The 23,074-nt window shown below is 41.0% G+C and overlaps 1 protein-coding gene across 1 annotated transcript in view; it reads left to right on the top strand.

Annotated features, from left to right (window-relative positions):
• The window catches only part of LOC309384548 (vomeronasal type-2 receptor 26-like), a gene marked incomplete at both ends in the record, with an annotated part of 254,096 nt that extends 232,370 nt beyond the window's left edge, over positions 1-21,726 (top strand). Inside the window, one exon of the mRNA XM_081938235.1 lies at positions 20,822-21,726. Within this exon, the coding sequence (XP_081794361.1) occupies positions 20,822-21,726 (905 nt within the window). The remainder of the gene's footprint in view (positions 1-20,821) is intronic.
• Between the last annotated feature and the right edge of the window lie 1,348 nt (positions 21,727-23,074).

Below are 23,074 nucleotides of genomic sequence, written 5' to 3'. Positions count from 1 at the left end.
TCAGTAAATCACCAATATATTTTCTGGATCTCTAAGGTCTTGCCTCTTCTAACCCCTCAAGAAAGCAGAACTCTTGAAACAATCAGCATTTCAAAAGGAAACTTTCATTGAGAGATAGTGATAGCAATGAGGGAAAGCAGGATCTAAAGTTCCCACGTGAAAACATTAGATGAAAAGTTGTAGAAATCCCTCTCCTTTGTCCCCTTTGTCTGGTCCATCATGAGCCAATCTCCAGGTGTGAAATTGTTGTGAGGATGTTAAGCTGAGAAGGTGATAAGGAGCTTTTCTCAGGCACCATGTACTTGTCTTTCTGGAGCTGAGACAAAAGAGATGTCCGCAGGCACATCCCTACACCCCACCCCCACCCCATTCCCAGGAAGGTACATCAAAGGAAAGGAAAGATCAGAGCTAGGAATAAGTCATAAAATATTTTTGGGTCCCCCTCCCATCAGGATGGCAGTGTCACAATAGAGATCTATGGTGAACAGAGAGGATCCACATTTTTTAAAATGAGATCAAAATAGCTTTCTCTAAGGGTTGATAGAAATCTTGCACCACAAAAATCTTGCATTAGGATATATTAGTAGTCACCTATATCCATCTATGTTAATGAACACATAGAATTACAGCTAACTAAGGTCTAATTTTTATTAATAACTCTCCAAGTTTATGAGGAAAATTGGAAATAAATTGAGTACAATTTTTCATACAATTCTAATTCATTTACTTATCGTACTATCCAGTCCTCACTTAACTAGCTTCCTTATCATCACATCGTGAAGTAGTTTGTCAAGGAGAGAAGCAACTTAGAACTTTAGGAGAAATTTCCCAACAGTTTGAAAAATTAATCAGCGAAACAACTTGCCTCCAGAAGTTGTAAATGCTCCAACACGGGAAGTTTTTAAGAAGAGATTAGACAACCATTTGTCTGAAATGTTATAGGGTTTCTTTCCTAAGCAGGGAGTTGGATTAGAAGACCTCCAAGGTCCCTTCCAACTCTGTTACTCTATTCTATTCTATTCTATTCTATTCTATTCTATTCTGTTCTATTCTATTCTAATACTTTGCAGAAATCAAGCTATAGCACCACCATTCCCACAATCCATGAAGGAAGTATAAGGACATGTGGGATTTGGGGATAGGAGGAAGAGATGCTGCCTAAAAATGATCAGATAAGATGGAGGAAGATACATAACAGGCAAAGAAAGAAACTCAGGAAGTATCCTTCCTAAACTTTTATGCTGTAAAAACTATTCGTGAGAGATTAGTAATTCCCCCCTTCCAAATTTCTGTTAATGTAGTTTAACAATGTACTAGAACCGTAATGGTGAAACTATGGCATACATGCCCGAAATGGCATGCAGAGTCATGTCACTTACATGTGCAGCATCACACGTTCTTCTTCTGGTTTCTGGTGCGCATGCACGTGCAACGATCACCTAGTCTTCACGTATGTGGCAGTGCTGGAAACCGAAGAGCTGGTCTTCTGTTTTCTGGCATGTGCATGCATGCCGGTCAGCTGATTGTCTTGCGCACATGCACGCCAGAAACGGGAAGTGTGTGTGCCAGAAAGCAGAAGTGCTGGAAACCAGACGTTCATTCCCTGGGGGGCGCATGCCCCCTGAGCAGCTCCTCTTCCAGGTTACATCCCTGATCTGCACGCATGCATGCTCCCCTTTTGGCAATCAGTGTCGAAAAGGTTCACCATCACTGTTCTAGAATTACCATATCATTACCACATAGAAATGGTTTTCATTTTTCGGGACACCTTTTTATCCCAATATGCTTACATACTTGCACATTAGACAAATGTAGAAGAAAGATTCAAGCATGAAAAGGCCACCTGGGGTAAGAAACCAAGGTTTCTACTCGTAACATTCTTGGACGTTCAATTCTAGTTCCATCCCTTTCTGGAAAAGAATGAGTTTTGCAATCTTTCCTGGAGGAAACTCTACTTGGACCACAATGGAGATGTAGCAGCAGATCTGAACATCATCAGTTTGGTGGTTCACTCCAAGGAGGTTCTTATCAAAGAGCACCTGGGGAGTTTTGCAAGACAGAGTCTTACGATTAACCAAGATGCACTCTCACAACTAACGTTGCTCAATACGGTGAGGAAAATATTGGTGTCTTTTCTCTTTTGCCAAAGCCTTATTCAGATTTCAACTGGTCTAAGCCTAGTTACTGTATTATTGACCAGGGTGAGCAGGTGGTTGGACTAGAAGACCTCCAAGGTCCCTTCAAACTCTGTTGTTCTATTATACTGTTAAGGTGTCTTTCAGATGCTATAACATGGAACTCTGTTTTAAGAGCTGAGGTGGTGCAGTGGTTAGAGTGCAGTACTGCAGGCTAGCTGCAGTTGGGCAGTTCAAATCTCACCAGCCTCAAGGTTGACTCATTCCTCCATCCTTCCGAGGTGGGTAAAATGAGGAGCCAGATTGTTGGGGGCAAGAGGCTGATTCCGTAAGCTGTTTAGAGAGGGCTGTAAAAGCACTATGAAGCGGTATATAAGTCTAAGTCCTATTGCTATTTAAACTGATTCAGTCATATTCAACATGGATTCTGAGTGACTATTGCTTAGGATCCAGATCATGGCCCGTTTGTGTCCCCTCTGCACTTTAGTATCTCTACAAAATCTGGTGTGATCAGCCAAGAAGTGCTGAAGATTGTAGTCCTGATAGCATCAACTTTGCTGGTTCCTTGCCCAAAATTAGCTAAAAAGAAAACAGTCAAAGTTAAATGAATTAAATAAAGAATTGATGGTGCTTCTTTTGGCCATATTGGGAAATAATTTTTTTGCGCGCACCGAACTGGTGGTAATGCGGGGAGCAACCCACCCCTAGGCGAGACCATGCCCCTCTATCCCACCCACACAACCATTGTCTGGCATCGGCATCCAGTTCTGCATTGGCAGTCCACCATCTGGTGCTTAGGCCCCACCAGCCATCATCGCTTGGTCCGTAGACCGCTTCTGGCCTGCATGTCATTGCCACCGGCACCTTCCCAGAAGGCCGTCAATCAGCTGTGCGGACGAGAATGCCGCCATTTTCTCCCTCGCTGCTGCATCTGCCGTCATAGCCAGGCAGCTTGTTGCTGCCCAGGCTGCAAGCCGGCATGCCGCCACCACATTCTCCAATCTCCCCCTCCCCCCAGGTATGGCAAGCCAATCAGGGCTTGACAAAGAGATTTCTTGGCCAATGGTATGTCTACCTCCGACATACGGTTAGTTTTAACATATTACTTTGGAGCTTTTCTTTTTTCTGCTTAGTCCCTGCCTCAATCCAAATGTGTGGACCATTGTCGTCCCGGATTTTTCAAGCGGGCTCGAGAAAGGGAACCAATCTGCTGCTATGACTGTGTTCCTTGTCCAGAGGGGACGATCTCCAACCAGGAAGGTGGGTGGGTGTAAAAACTGTGTCCTTTCCTGCACCAAAGGGGCCTTGCTCATGCCTTTGTCACATCCTGTTGGAATTATTGCAATTTGCTCTGTATTGTTCTTGAAGACCTCCTGGAATATACAAATGGTCCAGAATGCAATGTCATGCACATTGTTGAGTTCCCCTATGTTCAACCAGATTGCACCACTGTTGTGTGAGCTTCACAGGCTCCCGGTTTCTTTCTGAATGCAATTAAGTACACTTTTAAAGGCCTACATGGCATGGGAAAGGGTGTCTGTGGCACTTCCTCACCCTAAGGTTTTCTGCTTGTCCCACCAGAACAGATATAAAAGGCATGCTTCAGGTCCATTCCTTAAAACACTGGCACATTGTGAGTTCTTAGAAACCTGCTTATTCTGTTACAGCCCTTTCCTTATAGAACTCCCTTCCCATTAAGCTCAGACAGGACCCAACCAGTGTAGGATGAAAAATTGGTGAGCTGCCTAAGTAAAGGATGCTTGTGGCACCATGTACAGTATATCAATTTGGATTTCATTTTTGTTATTGTTTTAATAACACACATATACATACATGTACACACAAAGACTCTTATTTAACATTTACAATGGCTTTTTCAAAAGGGATGCAATGGCTCAGTGGCTAAGACACTGAGCTTGTAGATCAGAAAAGTCAGCAGTTCGGCGGTTCGAATCCCTAGCACCAAGTGAGCTCCCGTTACTCGTCCCAGCTTCTGCCAACCTAGCAGTTCAAAAGTATGCAAAAAATGCAAGTAGAAAATAGGAACCACCTTTGGTGGGAAGGTAACAGTGTTCCGTGCACCTTCGGCGTTGAATCATGCTGGCCACATGACCACGGAGATGTCTTTGGACAACGCTGGCTCTTTGGCTTTGAAATGGAGATGAGCACCACCCTCTAGAGTAGGGAACGACTAGCACATATGTGCAAGGGGAACCTTTACCTTATTGCTTTTCTGGTCACTCAATATCAGGTGACATCCAAAGCAGATGTTTCTTGAAAAGTGTGAACGTTGAAGAAGTACTGCTTTTTTGTTTTCTCAGATATGGAAACATGCATCAAGTGCCCAGATGATCACTATCCATCCAAGAATGGAGTCCAATGCATCCCCAAAGTTATAACTTTCTTGTCTTATGAAGAAGATCTCAGCATCATCCTGGTCTCTTTTACCTTGTTCTTCCTTCTAACAACCAGCTTTGCTTTAATTATATTCCTTAAATACTTAGAAACCCCCATAGTCAAAGCCAACAACCGGGACCTCTCTTACATCCTCCTGGTCTCCCTCATGCTGTGTTTCTTGTCCTCCTTTCTCTTCATTGGTCAACCAAGGAAAGCCACCTGCCTTCTTCGACAAACAGTGTTCAGCATCATCTTCTCAGTAGCTGTGTCTTCTGTGTTGGCCAAGACAATCACAGTTGTGTTGGCATTCCTTGCCACAAAACCAGGGAACAATGTGAGAAGATGGTTGGGCAAGAGCTTGGCCAACTCCATCATTATTCTTTCTTCTGCTGGACAAATTATCATCTGCTCCATCTGGCTTGGAGTTTCTCCCCCATTCCCTGAATATGACCTCCACTCCCAGCCTGGAGAAATCATCCTTCAATGCAATGATGGCTCTGTCACCATGTTTTATGTTGTCCTTGGATACATGGGTTTCCTTGCTACCATTTGCTTCATGGTGGCTTTCCTAGCCAGGAACCTGCCTGGAGCCTTCAATGAAGCCAAGCTGATCACTTTCAGCATGCTGGTCTTCTGCAGTGTCTGGATCTCCTTCCTACCCACCTACCTGAGCACAAAAGGAAAGTCCATAGTAGTTGTGCAAGTCTTCTCCATCTTGGCCTCCAGTGCTGGGCTTTTGAGCTGCATCTTTTTCCCCAAGTGCTACATTATCCTCCTGAGACCAGATCTAAACACTAAGGAACATCTAACGATAAAAGTAGGGACATAATAGTGAAATGGTTTTTTATACTCATAACATTTAATTTTTCATTGCAGTTTTTATTGGACTCCCCAAATAGAGCGGGTCTTTGCCTATGATGGAATCAGTGACGTGCAGTCAGGGGAGGCAGGGGAGGCACAGCCTCACCACTGTCAATCATGAAAAGGGAAAAAATGGGAAAAGCAAGTGCTGAAGTGAGACTAGCTAGCTGCTGCCTCACCGTGAATGACTGCCTGTTTAAAAAGCCTCTAAAGCTCTAAGCTCTGCCGCGGGGGGAAGGAAGCGCTTTAATCAGTGGGATGTTGGGGGAGAGGAGAGAATGCTCAGCAGTGCTGAAGTGCTGAAGTGTGGCGGCAGAGCTCAGAGCTTTAGAGGCTTTTTTAAACAGGCAGACATTCACGCACGGGGAGGCAGCAGCTAGCTAGCCTCACTTCAGCACTTCAGCACTGCCAAGCATTCTATCCTCTCCCCCGACACCCCACTGACTAAAGCACTTTCTTTTGTCCGCGGCAGAGCTCAGGCGGGCAAAAGAAAGTGCTTTAGTCAGTGGGGTGTCGGGGGAGAGGAGGAGAGAATGTCTGAGCATTCTCTCCTCTCCCCCGACACCCCACTGACTAAAGCGCTTCTTTTCGCCCGCGGAAGAGCTCAAGCGGGCAAAAGGAAGCGCTTTAGTCAGCGGGGTGTAGGGGAGAGGAGAGAATGCTCAGGCATTCTCCCCTCCTCTCCCCCACACCCCACTGACTAAAGCGCTTTCTTTTGCCCGTGGCAAAGCTCAGGCAGTTGGGTGCTCAGAACCCCAGGAGCCCTTCCGCCGAGCACGGCGCTCCCTCACAGTTCCCGTTGCCCCGTCTGGCAGGCGCCACTGGCCTGGGAAGCAGCTGAGCTGGGCAGTCCCAGCCGGCAGTTCAGCTTCCAGAGCGGGCGATGGGGGGCCAGTGGGTTCTTCTCCACAGAGCGAAAGGTGGGTGGCGGCAAGTGGACGCTCAGAGCCACTGGAGCCCTTCCATTGAGCACGGTGCTCCCTCACATCTCCCATTGCCCCGTCTGGCAGGAGCCACCAGCCCGGAAAGCAGCTGTGCTGGGGAGTCTCGGGCGGCAGTTGACTAAAACAGATTCTCTCATTCAAAGAGGGAACCAAAAGACCATCTTTCCGTCCCTTTTATCAAAGAAAATGCAATTGGACAGAGCAAAAATAACTTCTCCTTTGCACTGTAAATCAGCTATATGGAATTAAACACTACAATCCAACTTCTCTGTATATGTGTGTGTGTGTGTGTGTGTTTGAGAGAGGAGGGAGGGAGGGAGAGAGGGAGGAAGGAGGGGAAGGGAGAAGAAAAATAAAAATAAAGAAGGAAACCTATTTAAATAAGTTTAAAGCTGTCGCTTTAAATCGGAACTGAGCATGCCTGGCTGTGGAATTCCGGGAGTTGAAGTCCACAAATCTAAAAAAATTGCTGCCTCACCAGCCATAAACCTCACCGCACGTAACTGGATGGAATTAATATGGAAAATGTTATGTGGGCATGAGTAAGTAGTCCCAGCTGATCGGGAGGAAATGAGGATTTTGCAGCAACCTTCCCCTGCCACGCCCACCAAGCCACGCCCACCAAGCCACATTATGCCCACCAAGCACCACAGAACTGACAGTAAAAAAATTGAATCCCACCACTGGACCTAACAGTCCACAGTTTATATAATAAACTAAAAAATACCATCAAAGTATAAAGGACCTCAGTATCTTACATGAATATGAATACCACAGAGAGAGCATCAAGGGGAAAAAATTAAAATGTCTATGCAGCCTACAACATTCACCCTATTTATCCAACAATCGAGTCCGCACTAACTGATACTTAACCTTTGATTGTACACCGCCCCGAGTCCCTTCGGGGAGAGGGAGCGGTTTATAAATCTAATAAAATCAAAATCAAATCAAATCAAATACTTTCCTGGATCTTAGTCAGCTATTATTAAAAAAAATGTTTTTTCAACAACAGATGGGAAATGAAATTTAACTTCAGGCGTAAGCAACTCAGATGCAACTTAAGATTATTGTATGAAGGTATAATAGAAAAGAAAATCAGGAATAGATCCTACACTTAACACTGGAGAGGGTTCAAGTGTTTGGATTGTTTCCTTGGCATTAGAAGAACTAGAGCAGGGGGCTGCAGCCCACGGCTCTGGAGCCGCAAGTGGATCTTTCATCCCTCTGCTGTGGCTCCCTGTCACCAGTTGGCTCCACAATTGATAGGGATTTCTAGATAGAGGAAAAAGGATGCAGTGCTAGGAGGAGACTCTATGGTGGGCGAACAGGACTTCCAGATAGCTCCAGAATTGAATGGGCAGCTTCCGGTTTGGACTTCTGTGGCTCTTTGAGTGCTTAAGGTTGCCAATCCCTGCACTAGAGTTAAGTATCATCAACCTACATTGTCACCAAGCTCACACTTCTGTGCACCACCTCAACAGTCCCTGGTGACAAGATATCGTGTTCAATAAAATCGGTAGTCAATCCATTGAGTATTGAACTTCAGCACAACTTTCTGGACAAGAGAGGAAGGAACCAAGACAGACCAGTGCCCCCAAGGGTATAACAGTTCTTTCACAAACATGGTTTCTCCAGCTACTTCGATGCACATGGAGCCGCAGACAAGTGCACGATCCCCTTACAGAAGTTGCTTCTGTAATTATCACCATCCCATGCCTTTGAGACCTCTTCTGCTACTTCTCCAGTGACTGACTTTGACATAAACATCAGACTGAAGCAACATGGAAGGCATCTTGCATTAGAAAAGGATAAATGCTTCAGGTTCTGCTGTGGCATAGGTTTCGGAACAGGCATGGGCTGTGCCCTCTAATGTACTTTCTCTACTTTCCAAGTGAAGTTCAGCTTGTCTCTCTCAAAATCAAGAAAGCCACTAGCGTCTCCATCTTCTGAGAGTGCTTTGAGTTTGACTAACTCTTCTTGTTCTTGCTTAGAAATGGGAAGGAGATTGAGTCATCCCTATCAATAATGGATATCCTGCTTCTACTTCTGATATTGCTAGTTTCCAAGACAGTCTCTGGAAAACAAAGATTGAAGTGTCAGCTAAATTTGGAGCACGAGGATGGAGAAAATTCATACTACAAGACGGGGGACCATATCATTAGTGTGGTCACCACTGCAGCACAACTGTCGTACATAAAGTTGCCTTTCAACAGGGCTCCATATAGTCAGTTTCACAAGTAAGTCATTCAGTTTGCATTTGCATTTCCACCAATCTTCCATTTGCATTTCTACCAATCTTCTACTTTTCTTCTTATTTCACTAACTCCTAGATTGCAAAATATGTCTAATTTGTCTTTTATTTTAAGAAAGAGTCCCAAAACCAAAGGTTAGACATAAAAAACCTGAAAGAATCCAGATTATTTTCCCCTTCACATTCAACTGTCTTTTCAACACTTCAAAACTGAATTATTAAAAGAGTTATAGTCACCTCTGCCCAGTCTATTTCTATATTTTTATGACTGTTCATTGATATTCAAATCCAAATACTTATAAAATAAAGACTGACTTGTTTTTAGAGTTGTTCTTTGGGGTAACTCCTGAAATATCTCCTTCCTATTCTGGAGCTTCTCTTTTAACGATTCCATGATTTTCAATACTAGTTATTGGACAAACAAAAATAAGGCCGACTACAAATAGTGATATATTTATGACTCTTAACTTTGTTAGAAGACTTTCTCCATCCCATCTTCTCAACATTCATAAAAATTAAATAGGGATGGTTGACTATAATTAGTCTCTCACTTTGGATCAAAATTGGATTAAGACTCAATAGGCTACTGAAGATAAAGAGAAATAAATAAAAATATTTGATGATGATGATGGCATGAATATTTTTTACAATAGTGTGTCTACTGATAAGTCTAGAATCCTTGGCTTCATTTTTGCCATTCAAGTGGTCAACAATAATCTCCACCATCTCCTCAATCTCACTCTGGGCTACAACATCCATCACAAAGATATGAATGCTGTTGCCACTTCAGATGCCTTACTGGACATGCTCTCAACTGGAGAAGCCAATGTTCCCAATTACAGCTGTGGAAGGAAGGATCACCTTTTGGCTCTTCTTGATGGAGCTGCCAGGGACATCTCCATCCAGATGTCAACCTTAGTAGGCCCCTACAAAGTCCCACAGGTTTGTGCATCTGTGTTTCTCTATCTGGTAAAATAGGTGTGGTGGTTGTACTTGAGCAATAGATTCAACCACACTTTCTCTATGGAATTCAAAAGATGCTTTTCAACATGACTATTGTAGGTTGCCAGAGGCAACTGGACTTCCTTCTTTTTTCCTTGAAGATGCTTTGCTTCTCATCTAAGAACTGAAGCTTCTTGGACAAGGTGAAGAAGAAAAACAGTTGCTTCTTGAAAGAAATTAAAGAAATCCCAGATTCATGAAAAGAATTCCAATGTATTGTCTTATCCAAAGTTAATAAAACATACAGTATATATATTCAAATTCAGAGGGACCAGTAGCATTAATTCAACATTTTATCAGAAAAATTAAAAACATATACACTAACATATAACTATTTTCCCCAATAAGCTAATGGTGAAATTCATCGTAAAGGCTTGAATAGCTATTAGACCCCCTGGAAAGGACTTTCTATAGGTAATATAAATGTAATAGAATAATAGAGTTGGAAGTGACCTTGGAGGTCTTCTCATCCAACTAGTCCTGATTAGGCAGGAAACCCTACACCACTTCAGGCAAATAATTGTCCAATCTTCTTCTTTAAAACTTCCAGTGTTGGAGTATTTACAATTTCTGAAGGCACTGATTAATTGTTCTAACTGTCAATAAATTTCTCCTCAGTTCGAAGTTGCTTCTCTCCTTGATTAGCTTCCACCCATTGCTTCTTGTTCTGTCCTCAGGTGCCTTGGAGAGTAGCTTGACTCCCTCTTCTTTGTGGCAACCCCTGAGATATTGGAACAATGCTATCATGTCTCCCCTAGTCCTTCTTTTCATCAAACTAGACATACCCAGTTACAGCAACCGTTCTTTATATGTTTTAGCTTCCAGTCCACTCATCATCTTTGTTGATCTTCTCTACACTCTTTCTAGAGTCTCAAAATCTTTTTTAGATTGTGGCAAACAAAACTATGCAACCAAAAATATTCTAAACATAACCTGACTGCTGGAGATTTTGGCAGGTTTTTTGCACTTATAAACAATTTCTACCATATCCAATTGAGCGGGAATTGGCAATAGTGTATGCATATATCCACATTTTCAGTGCATATACTGATTGGTGTAAAATTGAAGCTATGGAAACTGAAGGATTCTTAAATTTGTGTCTGTTTGAATAGACAAAATTTCAATTAAATTTCAATTATTGAATTGCACAATAAACAAATTATTTTAGGTGCTGTGGTCTCTCTGTCTCTTGTATCTCTTGCACAACTGGACTACAAGTGAGAAATTGGTTGAACAAAGAATCTAGGATCTGGAAGCAGAGAAAGAAATAGCTAATGTAGGTAAGGTTGACACACTGAAATGGATGAGCTGCTACAAACATCTCTTCCAAATTGTTCAATATTGAAACTCAGAAATGCCTAAAAATCTTTGAGCAGTATTTACTCAAGCAAGAACTGAGCAGCTGGACAAAATGTTTATGGAAGATTTAACTAAGTCTCTTATAATGAACAAAGTTTGAGAATTTTTGAAAGCTGGAAGATGCAACACACTTATGATTTGAATTCTACTGTGTAAGAAGTCAAAATCTCAGACTGTACATTACATGAAATATCTATTGGTATCCGAATATTAAAACAACGTATTTCCTGTGTGTTCAGAAATCTAAATGTCTCTTTATTTGAACAAAGCAGTTCAGTTGATGTTAGAGATGATAAATAAATATTATTCTCATTAGAAACAGAGAAATATGCAGTCTAAGGGCAATCAACAATCATTTTTCACCAGAACCAAGTTGGATTTATTAAAAATAAAGTAATATTTTTGATTTGATCAGACCACGAATATAACACAGCATTCTTCATTGCTTTTCCAGATCACTGATAAAATTGTTTCAGAGGCTCTGAGTGAAAAAAATCAATTCCCTTTTTTCTACCGGATTTTCCCCAAATTAGGATTCCACTATCCAGCAATTGTCCAGGTGCTCCTCCATTTCAGGTGGACCTTGATTGGTCTTTATGCTTCAGACACAGAGAATGGAGAGCATTTCGTGAGAACTTTGTCTCCTGTGCTTTTCAGAAATGGGATCTGTGTTGTTATATCACAACTATTCTCAAAGAATAAACCTACAGCATCCCTCAGGGATGCCATCACTAAGTGGAGACAAGTCAATGTATTTGTTCATTTCATGGAATATGATTCTCTTTTGCACAGAATTCTTCCTTTCCATGTAGTGCTTAAGCGTTTGCCAGGACCCATTGAAGGGAAAATTTGGATCACAACATTCTTGGGAACCTATAAAATAAAACAGAACAAACTGTTCAGATACATCCATAGTATTTGGACCTTTGCTTTTCAGGAGAAAGAAAGACTGGGAGATTATTATTTTCAACCTGATGTATTCGTGGAACAGAAATTTGAAGATCGTTATTTTCTCTGTTCTGTTTCAAAGCATGTCTTTTCCGTCAAAGGCCGGAGGAGATGCACCCAGAAAGCACCACTGGAAAACCAACAGAAAAGGAACGGTATATGGATCCGAAGTTACCACCATCTTTACAGTGTCATTAAGACTCTGGCCCAGGTCTTGAAAGCTGCATATTCTTCCAGATCCAGGAGGAGAAAAAACGAGGGTGAAGAGAAGTTGTCTACTTTAAGGCTGCAGCCATGGCAGGTATGGGGACCCAACAATCATCCAACAACCAGATGCCTAATTTTCTACTCCAGTTGACAAATATGGCTCTTATTGTTGTCTTTCCTTGAGGTTAAGAATAGCTCCTTTGTCCTTCCATAAACCTCATCCAGGTTTTGTGCAATGTCTTCTCTGTAGACTGCAAGTTGACCTTATAACAGAGTTGGGGTCACCCCAACCAGAACATTCAAGGAATTATGGAAACATTTTCCTTCTTTCCATGAGCACCACACTACCAACTCACAGTCAGTTTGCAATCAACTCCTGTTTTGAGACCTCCTTCACAAATCTTCTTCTAAAGTTTGGTATCCATCATGCTGCTTCTAGTGCATCATTAGTGACATTATCACCCAATTCATATGATTATTAAATCTTAAAATTTTACTACCAATTTTTAAAAATCATTGGCCAATATCCATATATAATAAAATGAGAAAAAGTAGAAATCAAATCTGAATGATAGATCTACATTGTAGTTGTTATTTTATTTTCTTACATAAGGACCCGTATTTTGTCAAGTCCTATCTGCTAAAAATGAGATATTTTTCTAATAGATTTAATTTTTGCAATTCTTTCTATCAGTAAATTATCAATATTTTTCTGGATCCTTCTAATTTTTTTAGACAAATAGCTTTCTCTAAGAGATTTATAAATCTTGCAACACAAAATCTTGCATCAGGAAATTAGTAGTCAATGCTACCTGTCTAAGTTAATAAAAATATAGAATTATAGCTAAGGGTTAATTGTTATTAACAACTCTCCGGTTTTATGAGGAAAATTGGAAATAAGTTGAGTAATTTTTTCAAACAATTCTAATTCATTTACATATTGTACTATCCAGTCCTGACTTAATTAGCTTCCTTATTATCACATCATTAAGTAGTTTGTCAATACTTTGCAGAAATCAAGCTATATCACCACTATTCCCACAATCCATTAAGGGTGGTATAATGACATTTCGGATTTACCTTCAGGGATAGGAGGAAGAAATGCTATCTAGAAATGATCAGATAAGATGAAGGAAGATTGAAGCTGCAGGGAAAGAAACTCAGAATTACATGCTGTGAAAATTGTTGGTGAGAGATTTGTACAGTAGAATTGCCACATCTGATCATGCATCTCATTTGGTCTATGTGAGAGAACATTAGTTTGGTAACATTCTTCTTGACAATTACATGCTTTGTGGTGATCACTATGTTATTCTGAAGGAGTGTATAAATAATCTCTTCGTTTGTTCCTTTCTTCCATTTATTTGTGACCTGATCAAAATGGTTCCTATCATTGGCAAAATATGTCAATATATATTTTGCAATATATAGTTTACCTATGTATCATTGATAAATTCTGTTGAATCTTTGTTTTTCACTTTTCAACCAGTTGCTCAGAAACATTTTTCACTTCTCAGAGTGTCTTGTTCTCCCAACTAAGCATATTTGCATGCTAGAGAAATGTAGAAGAAAGATTGAAGCATGAAAAGGCCACCTGAGATAAGAAATCAAGGTGCTCTTAAAATTCTTGAATGTTCAATTCTAGTTCCATCCCTTTCTGGAGAAGAATGAGTTTTGCAATCTTTCCTGGAAAAAACTCTACCTGGACCACAATGGAGATGTAGCAGCAGATCTGAACATCATAGGCTTTGTGGGTCTCTCCAAGGAGGATCCCATCAAAAAGCACCTGGGGAGTTTTGCAAGAGAGAATCTTACTGTTAACCAAGATGCACTCTCACAACTAAAGATGCTAAACATGGTGAGGAAAATATTGATGTCTTTTCTCTTTAGCCAAAGCTGGAGGAGGAGGAGGAGGAGGAGGAGGAGGAGGAGGAGGAGGAGGAGGAGGAGGAGGAGGAGGAGGAGGAGGAGGAGGAGGAGGAGGAGAAGAAGAAGAAGAAGAAGAAGAAGAAGAAGAAGAAGAAGAACAACAACAACAACAACAACAACAACAACAACAAGAACAAGAACAAGAACAAGAACAAGAAAATTCAATTGACCAGTGTCAAAGTTTACATTTTGACTAAATCTGATGAAATTAAATGAAGTATTGATGGTGCTTCTTTTGGTCATATTGGGAAATAATCTATGGAATTCAGTTTTATCTTGTCATGGTTGGGGAGGATTATATTCTGTGACGTTGTTAAAACAGACCAGATGAGGACAAGCTCTTCTTGATATTGGAATAACAATAAACAATTTGAAAGGAAATGCTACTTAATTTGCCCTTTGACTTTCAAGAAGGCATTTCATCTGAAAACCCATTGGATACAACTGTTCATCTTGATTGTCCCATAACATGGTATCATCTAGTTGTAGCTGCAGTCAAAGTTGTCTGAATTACCATTTTTGAGGGACATGTTCTTATGATGGAACCTCTGTCTAATCTCACTACTGTTCCATGGCAGTCAGCTTTAGTCTTATTTCAGAAGCACAGCAGCCATGTAAATTGAACAAATAAATATACCCATTTTTTTTGAAGGATGACAGCACAAATTTTAGGGAATATTTGCTTTGTATCTTAACTGGGAAACTACTTTGAAAGGGGGCTGATTTTGCAATGTTTTACATAGTCCAGAAGAAACTTCTACAGATAGTACTAATTTCTTTCATAGTTTTGTTCTGTTTTAATAAACGTGATACAATAAACAATTTTAGAATAAATGTTATTCTAATTTTTAACATGAATAGATCATCATACTTTGAAGTCATAACTATACAAAGAATGGAGGAATGCATGATAATACAACCATAAGAAGAACCCGTTGGTTGTAACTTAAAGCTTAAATCTTTACTCAATTCCATCTCTCCAGACTTTATCAAGTAGAAAAGTCCTTTCCTACAATATGATATGCCCGAAGCAAAAAGAAGGAGCTAAATGAAGAATCTGTCAGTGGTTATATGTCCTACATTTGTCTTGAACTATTTAGAGATTTCATATATGCCTAAGTGAAGACCAGAGATTTCTTGGCCAATGGTACATCTACCTCCATTTTCCATATATGGTTACTGTAGTTCTGATGCATTTTCTTTGGCATTTTTCTTTTTCGGCTTAGTCTCTTCCTCAGTCCAAATGTGTGGACAATTGTCGTGCTGGATTTTTCAAGCGGGCTCGAGAAAGGGAACCAATTTGCTGCTATGACTGTGTTCCTTGTCCAGAGGGGTCCATCTCTACTCAGGAAGGTGGGTGACATTGGATGAAAGGGTGCTGGATTTATTCAGAGGCTTTATGTCAATGTTCATGTTGCAAGATGCATTGAAGCTCAGCTATTTTGTTGTTGTTCCTCATTTTGAGAAATTTCTTTGATAATGAGAGGAGGAAGAAAAAGATTCAGAAACAGGAAAAGATGAGATAGAAGGATATGGTGGACTGTGCAAGGTTACTTCTGCCCTAAGAAGCATCTCTTCTACTTCTCAGTTTGGAGTGTCCTTTTGTGTTTACTTGTTTTAGGAATATCTGAACTCTGAAACTTGAGGAATAGTTTTAGGTCATACCAGTGACTTTTTGATTTTGATCTCTGCAGGTCTAGTGATAAACCATCTCCTACTCTGAATAGGGTAGCTCTCTCCTGGATGAAGGTGGTACTTATAGCACTCTCAGAACAGTTTAGAGACAGCATATTGCCCCCAACAATCTGGGTCCTCATTTTACCGATCTTGGAATGGTGGAAGACTGGGTCAACCTTGAGCCAGTCAGGATCGAATTCCTGACAGTGGGCAAAGTTAGCCTACAATACGAGATTCTAACCACTCTGGAAAACAGAAAAAGATGAGATAGGATGAGATAGAAGGATATGGTGGATTGCACAAGGTTACTTTTGGCCCAGGAAGCATCGCTTCTACTTGTCAGTTTGGAATGGTCCTTTCTGTGTTTGCTTGTCTTTGGAAATTCTAAACTCTGAAACTTGAGGAACAATTTCAGCTCAACATCTCTTGCATTCATGCAAGTTTGAGTGGCTTATGGTTTTCACCTCCATAGGTCTAATGATAAACCATTTCCTACTCTGAACAAGGTGGCAATCTCCTGGTTGAAAATGGTGCATAATTTAGGGATCCTCCTAGATTCACAGCCACTACTCAATGAGTAGCAGTAGCACTTAAACTTATATATCCCTCCATAGTGCTTTATAGCACTCTCTGAGCAGTTTACAGATTCAGCATATTGCTCCCCACAATCTGGGTCCTCATTTTATCGACTTCAGAAGAATGGAAGGCTGACTCAACCTTGAGTTGGTCAGGATTGAACTCCTGGCAATGGGCAGAGTTACTGCACTCTAACCACTAGCTCAGCTAATGCCATAGCTAATCAATACAGAGTTGGAAGGGACCTTGGAGGTCTTCTAGTCCAACCCCCTGCCTAGGCAGGAAACCCTATACCATTTCAGACAAATGGCTATCCAACATCTTCTTAAAAACTTCCCGTGTTGTAGCATTCACAACCTTTGGAGGCAAGCTGTTCCACTGATTAATTAACTATCAGGAAATTTCTCCTCAGTTCTAAGCTGCTTCTCTCCTTGATTAGTTTCCACCCATTGCTTCTTGTTCTGCCCTCAGGTGATTTGGAGAATAATTTGACTCCCTCTTCTTTGTGGCAACCCCTGAGATATTGGAACAATGCTATCATGTCTCCCCTAGTCCTTCTTTCTATTAAACTAGACATATCCAGTTCCTGCAACTGTTCTTCATATGTTTTAGTCTCCAGTCCCCTAATCCTCTTTGTTGCTCTTCTCTGCACTCTTTCTAGAGTCTCCACATCTTTTCTACATCGTGGTGACCAAAACTGAATGCAGTATTCCAAGTGTTGCCTTACCAAGGCATTATAAAGTGTTATTAACACTTCACATGATCTTGATTCTATCCCTCTGTTCATATAGCCTAATCTTCACACAAAAGTTTTTTTTTCGGTACCCACTATACTCTTTCCTGGACCAAAAGTGCCTTGCTCATGCCTTAGTCTCTTCCTGTTTGACTTATTGCATTGTGCTCTATATGGGGTTGCTCTTGAAGACCTCATGGAATGTACAAATGGTCCAGAATGCAATGTCATGCACATCGTTGAGTTCCCCTATGTTCAACCAGATTGCACTCCTGTTGCATGAGCTTCACAGGCTCCCGGTTTCTTTCCAAATGCAATAAAATTCATTTTTAAAGGCCTACATCAGAGGTGGGTTCCTACCAGTTCGGACCAGTTTGACTGAACTGGTAGTAACCTGACGGCCTGGGTTGCTGGAACCGGCAGCGACCCAGGCCTGCCACACCCCTGAACCAGTTCTCTCATATTATTTTTGCAGAGCAATTTTTGTTGCTCTGCACATGGGTGCACCAAGTGCATGTGCAGTGCGTCCCTGAGAGAACTGGCAGTAGTGGCAGCCAGAACCCACCCCTGGCCTACATGGCATGGGACAGGGTGTCTGTGGGACGTGCTCGCCGTAAGGGATACTTGTCCCAACAGAACAGGTATAATAGACATGCTTCAGGTCCGTTCCTTAAAACATTGGCATGTTGTGGGTCCTTAGAAACCTGCTTATTTTGTTACAGCCCCTTCCTTATTGAACTCCCTTCCCATTCAGCTCTGACAGGAGCCAACCAGAGGTGGTACGTAGCCAGTTTGGACTGGTTCAGGCAAATTGATAGCGGAAATTTGGAGTAGTTCGGAGAACCGGCAAATGCCACCTCTGGTTGGCCCCGTCCTTCCACCCCTGTCATTTCCTGTCATGTATTCTCTTGTTCTTTTAGCTCAGCTGATTCGCACAGAAGAGTGGATTGCCGCGCCTCACCTGAGCTAAAAAAAACAGCTCAGCTTACCAGCACTGACACCAAGGGCAGACAATTTTTTTCCAGAAAATGTTTTCTTTTTTATTCTCTTACATAACATTTTATTTTTTTATTGTTTTATTGTTTTAATTAAACAAAAAAACACACACAAAAACATTCTTCATTACATCTTCCAGAAAGCATGTCGATTTTTTTTTCTTAATTGTAAAAACCACTGCACAAAAACTTGTAACCAAACGACATGCTTGATGAAATTATGTGCTTTTCTTTTACTTCCCTGCTCTTGTTCTGTATGTGTTGTTTTGTCTTTTTTAAAGAAAAATAAATAAAACTTAAATACAGAAAGCATGTTGATTGGTTACATATAAATTTTGTGCGTTACTACAATCATTCTTTATACTTCATTCATATTGAATTGTACATTTTAAATCAAAAATCTTTATACCATCAATATACCATTCCACTGATTAATTGTTCTAACTGTCAGGAAATTTCTCCTCAGTTCCTGCCATGTTGGTATCGGCGTTATATATGCCTCCCTCCATGTTTCTGGTATCTTTGCCTCCCTTAGTAAGTCATTAAATAGTTAGGGTTACATTGCTTAATACTTCTTGTAACGTTTGGTGCAGTTCTGCCGGTAATCCATCTGGTCCTGGTGTTTTCCCTTTCTTTTGCTTCAGTAAGGCTTTTGATAAGGTAGACCATAACCTACTACTAGATAAAGTAGAAGAATGTGGGTTAGACAGCATCACCACCAGATGGATTCGTAACTGGCTGACCAACCGCACTCAACGGGTAGTCCTCAATGGAACTGCATCTACATGGAGGGAAGTATGCAGTGGAGTACCGCAAGGCTCTGTTTTAGGCACAGTACTCTTCAACATCTTCATCAATGATTTGGATGAGGGAATAAATGGGGAACTCATCAAATTTGCAGATGACACCAAGCTGGCAGGAATAGGCAACACTCCAGAAGATAGGCTTAAGATACAGAAGGATCTTGACAAACTTGAACATTGGGCACTATCTAATAAAATGAAATTCAATGGTGAAAAGAGTAAGGTTCTACATTTAGGCAACAAAAACGGAATGCACAGGTACAGTATAGGTGGTACGTTGCTCAGTTGTAGTAACTGTGAAAAGGATCTTGGAGTCCTAGTGGACAACGATTTAAATATGAGTCAGCAGTGTGCAGCACCTGCCAAAAAAGCCAACGCAGTCCTAGGCTGCATCAACAGAGGGATAGAATCAAGATCACGTGAAGTGTTGATGCCGCTTTATAATGCCTTGGTGAGGCCACACTTGGAATACTGCATTCAGTTCTGGTCGCCACGATGTAAAAAAGATGTGGAGACTCTAGAAAAAGTGCAGAGAAGAGCAACAAAGATGATTAGGGGACTGGAGACTAAAACATATGAAGAACGGTTGCAGGAACTGGGTATGTTTAGCTTAAGAGAAAGAAGGACTAGGGGAGACATGAGAGCAGTGTTCCAATATCTCAGGGGTTGCCACAAAGAAGAGGGAGTCAAACTATTTTCCAAGGCACCTGAGGGTAGAACAAGAAGCAATGGGTGGAAACTAATCAAGGAGAGAAGCAACTTAGAACTGAGGAGAAATTTCCTGACAGTTAGAACAATTAATCAATGGAACAGCTTGCCTCCAGAAGTTGTGAATGCCCCAACACTGGAAGTCTTTAAGAAGATGTTGGATAGCCATTTGCCTGAAATGGTATAGGGTTTCCTGCCTAGGCAGGGGGTTGGACTAGAAGACCTCCAAGGTCCCTTCCAACTCTACTATTGTATTGTATTGTATTGTATTGTATTGTATTTTGCCTTTTAATGCCTTCTATTCCCTCCATCGTTGCAATTCTTTCTTCTAGTGCCTTCTTAAATTTTTCTGATATCTTAGTTATTCTGGTTTTCTCTAAGAATTTTCTTATTTTCCCTTCTGGTACCCTCTCATGTTGATACAGCTTGTTATAGTAGTTCTCAATTATTATTTTTCTTTTCTCCGTTTGAATGTTGTAAATTCCCTTCTTCATCCACCAGTTGGTTTATCTTTTTTTTTTTTCCTCTTTCAGGTTTCAACTTGTAGACCACCCAACATCCTGGTTTATTTGCATTTTCAAAAAAGTTTCATTTTGCTGATTTTATTTTGTTTGCCGAATCTTCATTTTCTATCAGGTTCAGTTTATGTTTTTGCAGTTCCAATATGTTTTTAACATTTTGGTTTTGTGGATTACTCTGCAGCTCTGTCTCCAAACTTTTGTATTCTAATTCCAACTTCTTTTGAGTTTGTCTATTCTGCCATAGTATGTCATTGCGAGACCTCTGATATATGCTTTACAGGTGTCCCATACATTCTGTAATGATGTGTCTTCCTTTCTATTTTCCTGGAAGAAATAAGTCAGTTCCTTTTCCATATACAAATACAATAGCAGAGTTTGAAGGCACCTTGGAGGTGTTCTAGTCCAACCACATGCCTAGGCAGGAAGCCCTATGCCATGCCAGACAAACGGCTATCCAACAGCTTCTTAAAGACTTCTTCTTAAATCCAACATCTTCTTAAAGACTTCCAGTGTTGGGGCATTCACAACTATATTGCTGGAAACTTTTTTCATTTAATATTCTTAAGTTTAAAGTCCATCTCCCCTTTTTCCTCTGTCCCTTCCAAGTCCTTATTATTGGATTATGATCAGCCCATGTGCATATGTCTATGTCTATTTTGAATGTTTTGAATATTAATATCTGTTGACAGGGTAGTCTTTGAGTGCTACACGATCCCACCTCTGGAGCCAACCAATGTAGGATGAGAATGTTAATATTGCTTTTTGGTTTTCCCAGATACAGAAAAATGCACCAAGTGCCCAGATGATCAATATCCAACTGATGACAGAACCCAATGTATTTCCAAAAGAATAATCTTCCTGTCATATGAAGAAGATCTCGGCATCATCCTGATCTCTTTTGCCCTACTCTTGTTTCTAACAACCGGCTTTGCTTTAATCATATTCCTTAAATACCTAGAAACCCCCATTGTCAAAGCCAACAACCGGGACCTCTCCTACATCATCCTTATATCCCTCCTGCTTTGCTTCCTGTCTCCTATACTCTTCATCGGACAACCAAGGAAAGCCACCTGTCTTCTCCGACAAACAGTGTTCAGCATCGTCTTCTCCGTAGCTGTGTCTTCTGTGTTGGCCAAAACAATCACAGTGGTGCTGGCATTCCTTGCCACGAAACCAGGGAACAAAGTGAGAAGATGGTTGGGGAAGAGCTTGGCCAACTCCATCATCCTTTCTTGTTCTGCTGGACAAATTATCATCTGCTCCATCTGGCTGGGAGTTTCTCCCCCATTCCCTGACTCTGACCTCCACTCCCAGCTAGGAGAGATCATCCTTCAATGCAATGAAGGTTCTGTCACCATGTTTTATGTTGTCCTTGGCTACATGGGTTTCCTTGCTGCCATTTGCTTCATTGTGGCTTTCCTGGCCAGGAACCTTCCTGGGGCCTTCAATGAAGCCAAGCTGATCACTTTCAGCATGCTGGTCTTCTGCAGTGTCTGGGTCTCCTTCATGCCCACCTACCTGAGCACCAAAGGGAAATCCATGGTGGCCGTGCAGGTTTTCTCCATCTTGGCCTCCAGTGCTGGTCTGCTGGGTTGCATCTTCTTCCCCAAGTGTTACATTATCATCCTGAGACCAGATCTAAACTCTAAGGAGCATCTAACCATAAAAGTAGGGAACTGATAGTGAAATTGTTTCTTAGGCTCATAACATTTATTTTTCTTTGCAGTTGTTATTGGGTTCCTTTGCATCTGTTTGAGAATTAAGGTTATTGAAAACCAAAGGAAAAGCAAAGAAAATAAAACTATGAAGAATGTAAGACTAATACAATTAAAATCCTATGTAATATGTAATATGTAATGTGAAATGTGAAATGTGAAATGTGTAATGTGTAATGTGTAATATGAAATATGAAATATGAAATATGAAATATGAAATATGAAATATGAAATATGAAATATGAAATATGAAATATGAAATATGAAATATGAAATATGAAATATGAAATAGAAAGAAGGACCAGGGGAGACATGATAGCAGTGTTCCAATATCTCAGGGGTTGCCACAAAGAAGAGGGAGTCAAACTATTCTCCAAGGCACCTGAGGGTAGAACAAGAAGCAATGGGTGGAAACTAATCAAGGAGAGAAGCAACTTAGAACTGAGGAGAAATTTCCTGACAGTTAGAACAATTAATCAGTGGAACAGAAGTTGCCTCCGGAAGTTGTGAATGCCCCAACACTGGAAGTCTTTAAGAAGATGTTGGATAGCCATTTGTCTGAAACGGTATAGGATTTCCTGCCTAGGCAGGGGGTTGGACTAGAAGACCTCCAAGGTCCCTTCCAACTCTGCTATTGTATTGCATTGTATTGTATATCAAACAGGAAAATGAATGAATGAATGAATGAAATTGCCATGCAAACAGGGAAGGACATGAGAACAAATGAGATATTCTATATTAATATAAGACATCTGAACGAAAAGAAAGAGGAAATAGAGGGAGAAAGAATCTTTGCCTAAGATGGAAAGAATATAGAAATCTAAGTCTGTTTTAACAAGGTCTCTTTCTCTCTATAACTTATCCCCAAAAGTAGGTGTGTGAAATAGAGATGGGTGTCAAGGAGATGCTGGTTTTGGTGATGTCACAGACTTTCAGGTGATGTTTTTCATTTGCCTGCTTAACAACTTGGTTCTCTCCAGTCTACAAGTCCCTTAAGGGATTTTGCAGAGACGATTCCTGAATTTTGTCATCCTGCTTTCCTGCCTGTTTCTTGAAGGGTCCTTGGCGCTTTCTGAGCTTGGTCGTTTTCTTGCAGATGTTTCATTACCCAAACTAGAGGACATCATCAGTGCCACTACTGCTACTAGCACTGATGATGTTACCTAGTTTGAGTGATAAAATGTCTGCAAAAAAACAACCAAGGGTAACAGAGCCCTCATTTCAACCCTGAGCCACAAACATTCTCTTTTATTGGCCTCTGCTTCATTTTTAGTATGGCAGCTTCAGCCTAGTCTCACATAGTGTAAATATTG

The sequence above is a fragment of the Natrix helvetica genome (assembly GCF_964273705.1).
Source record: "Natrix helvetica genome assembly, chromosome: 1".
NCBI classification, from domain to species: Eukaryota; Metazoa; Chordata; class Lepidosauria; order Squamata; family Natricidae; genus Natrix; species Natrix helvetica.
The sequence above is the reverse complement of the archived record's forward strand: the minus strand, read 5'-3'. Positions and strand labels throughout refer to the sequence as shown.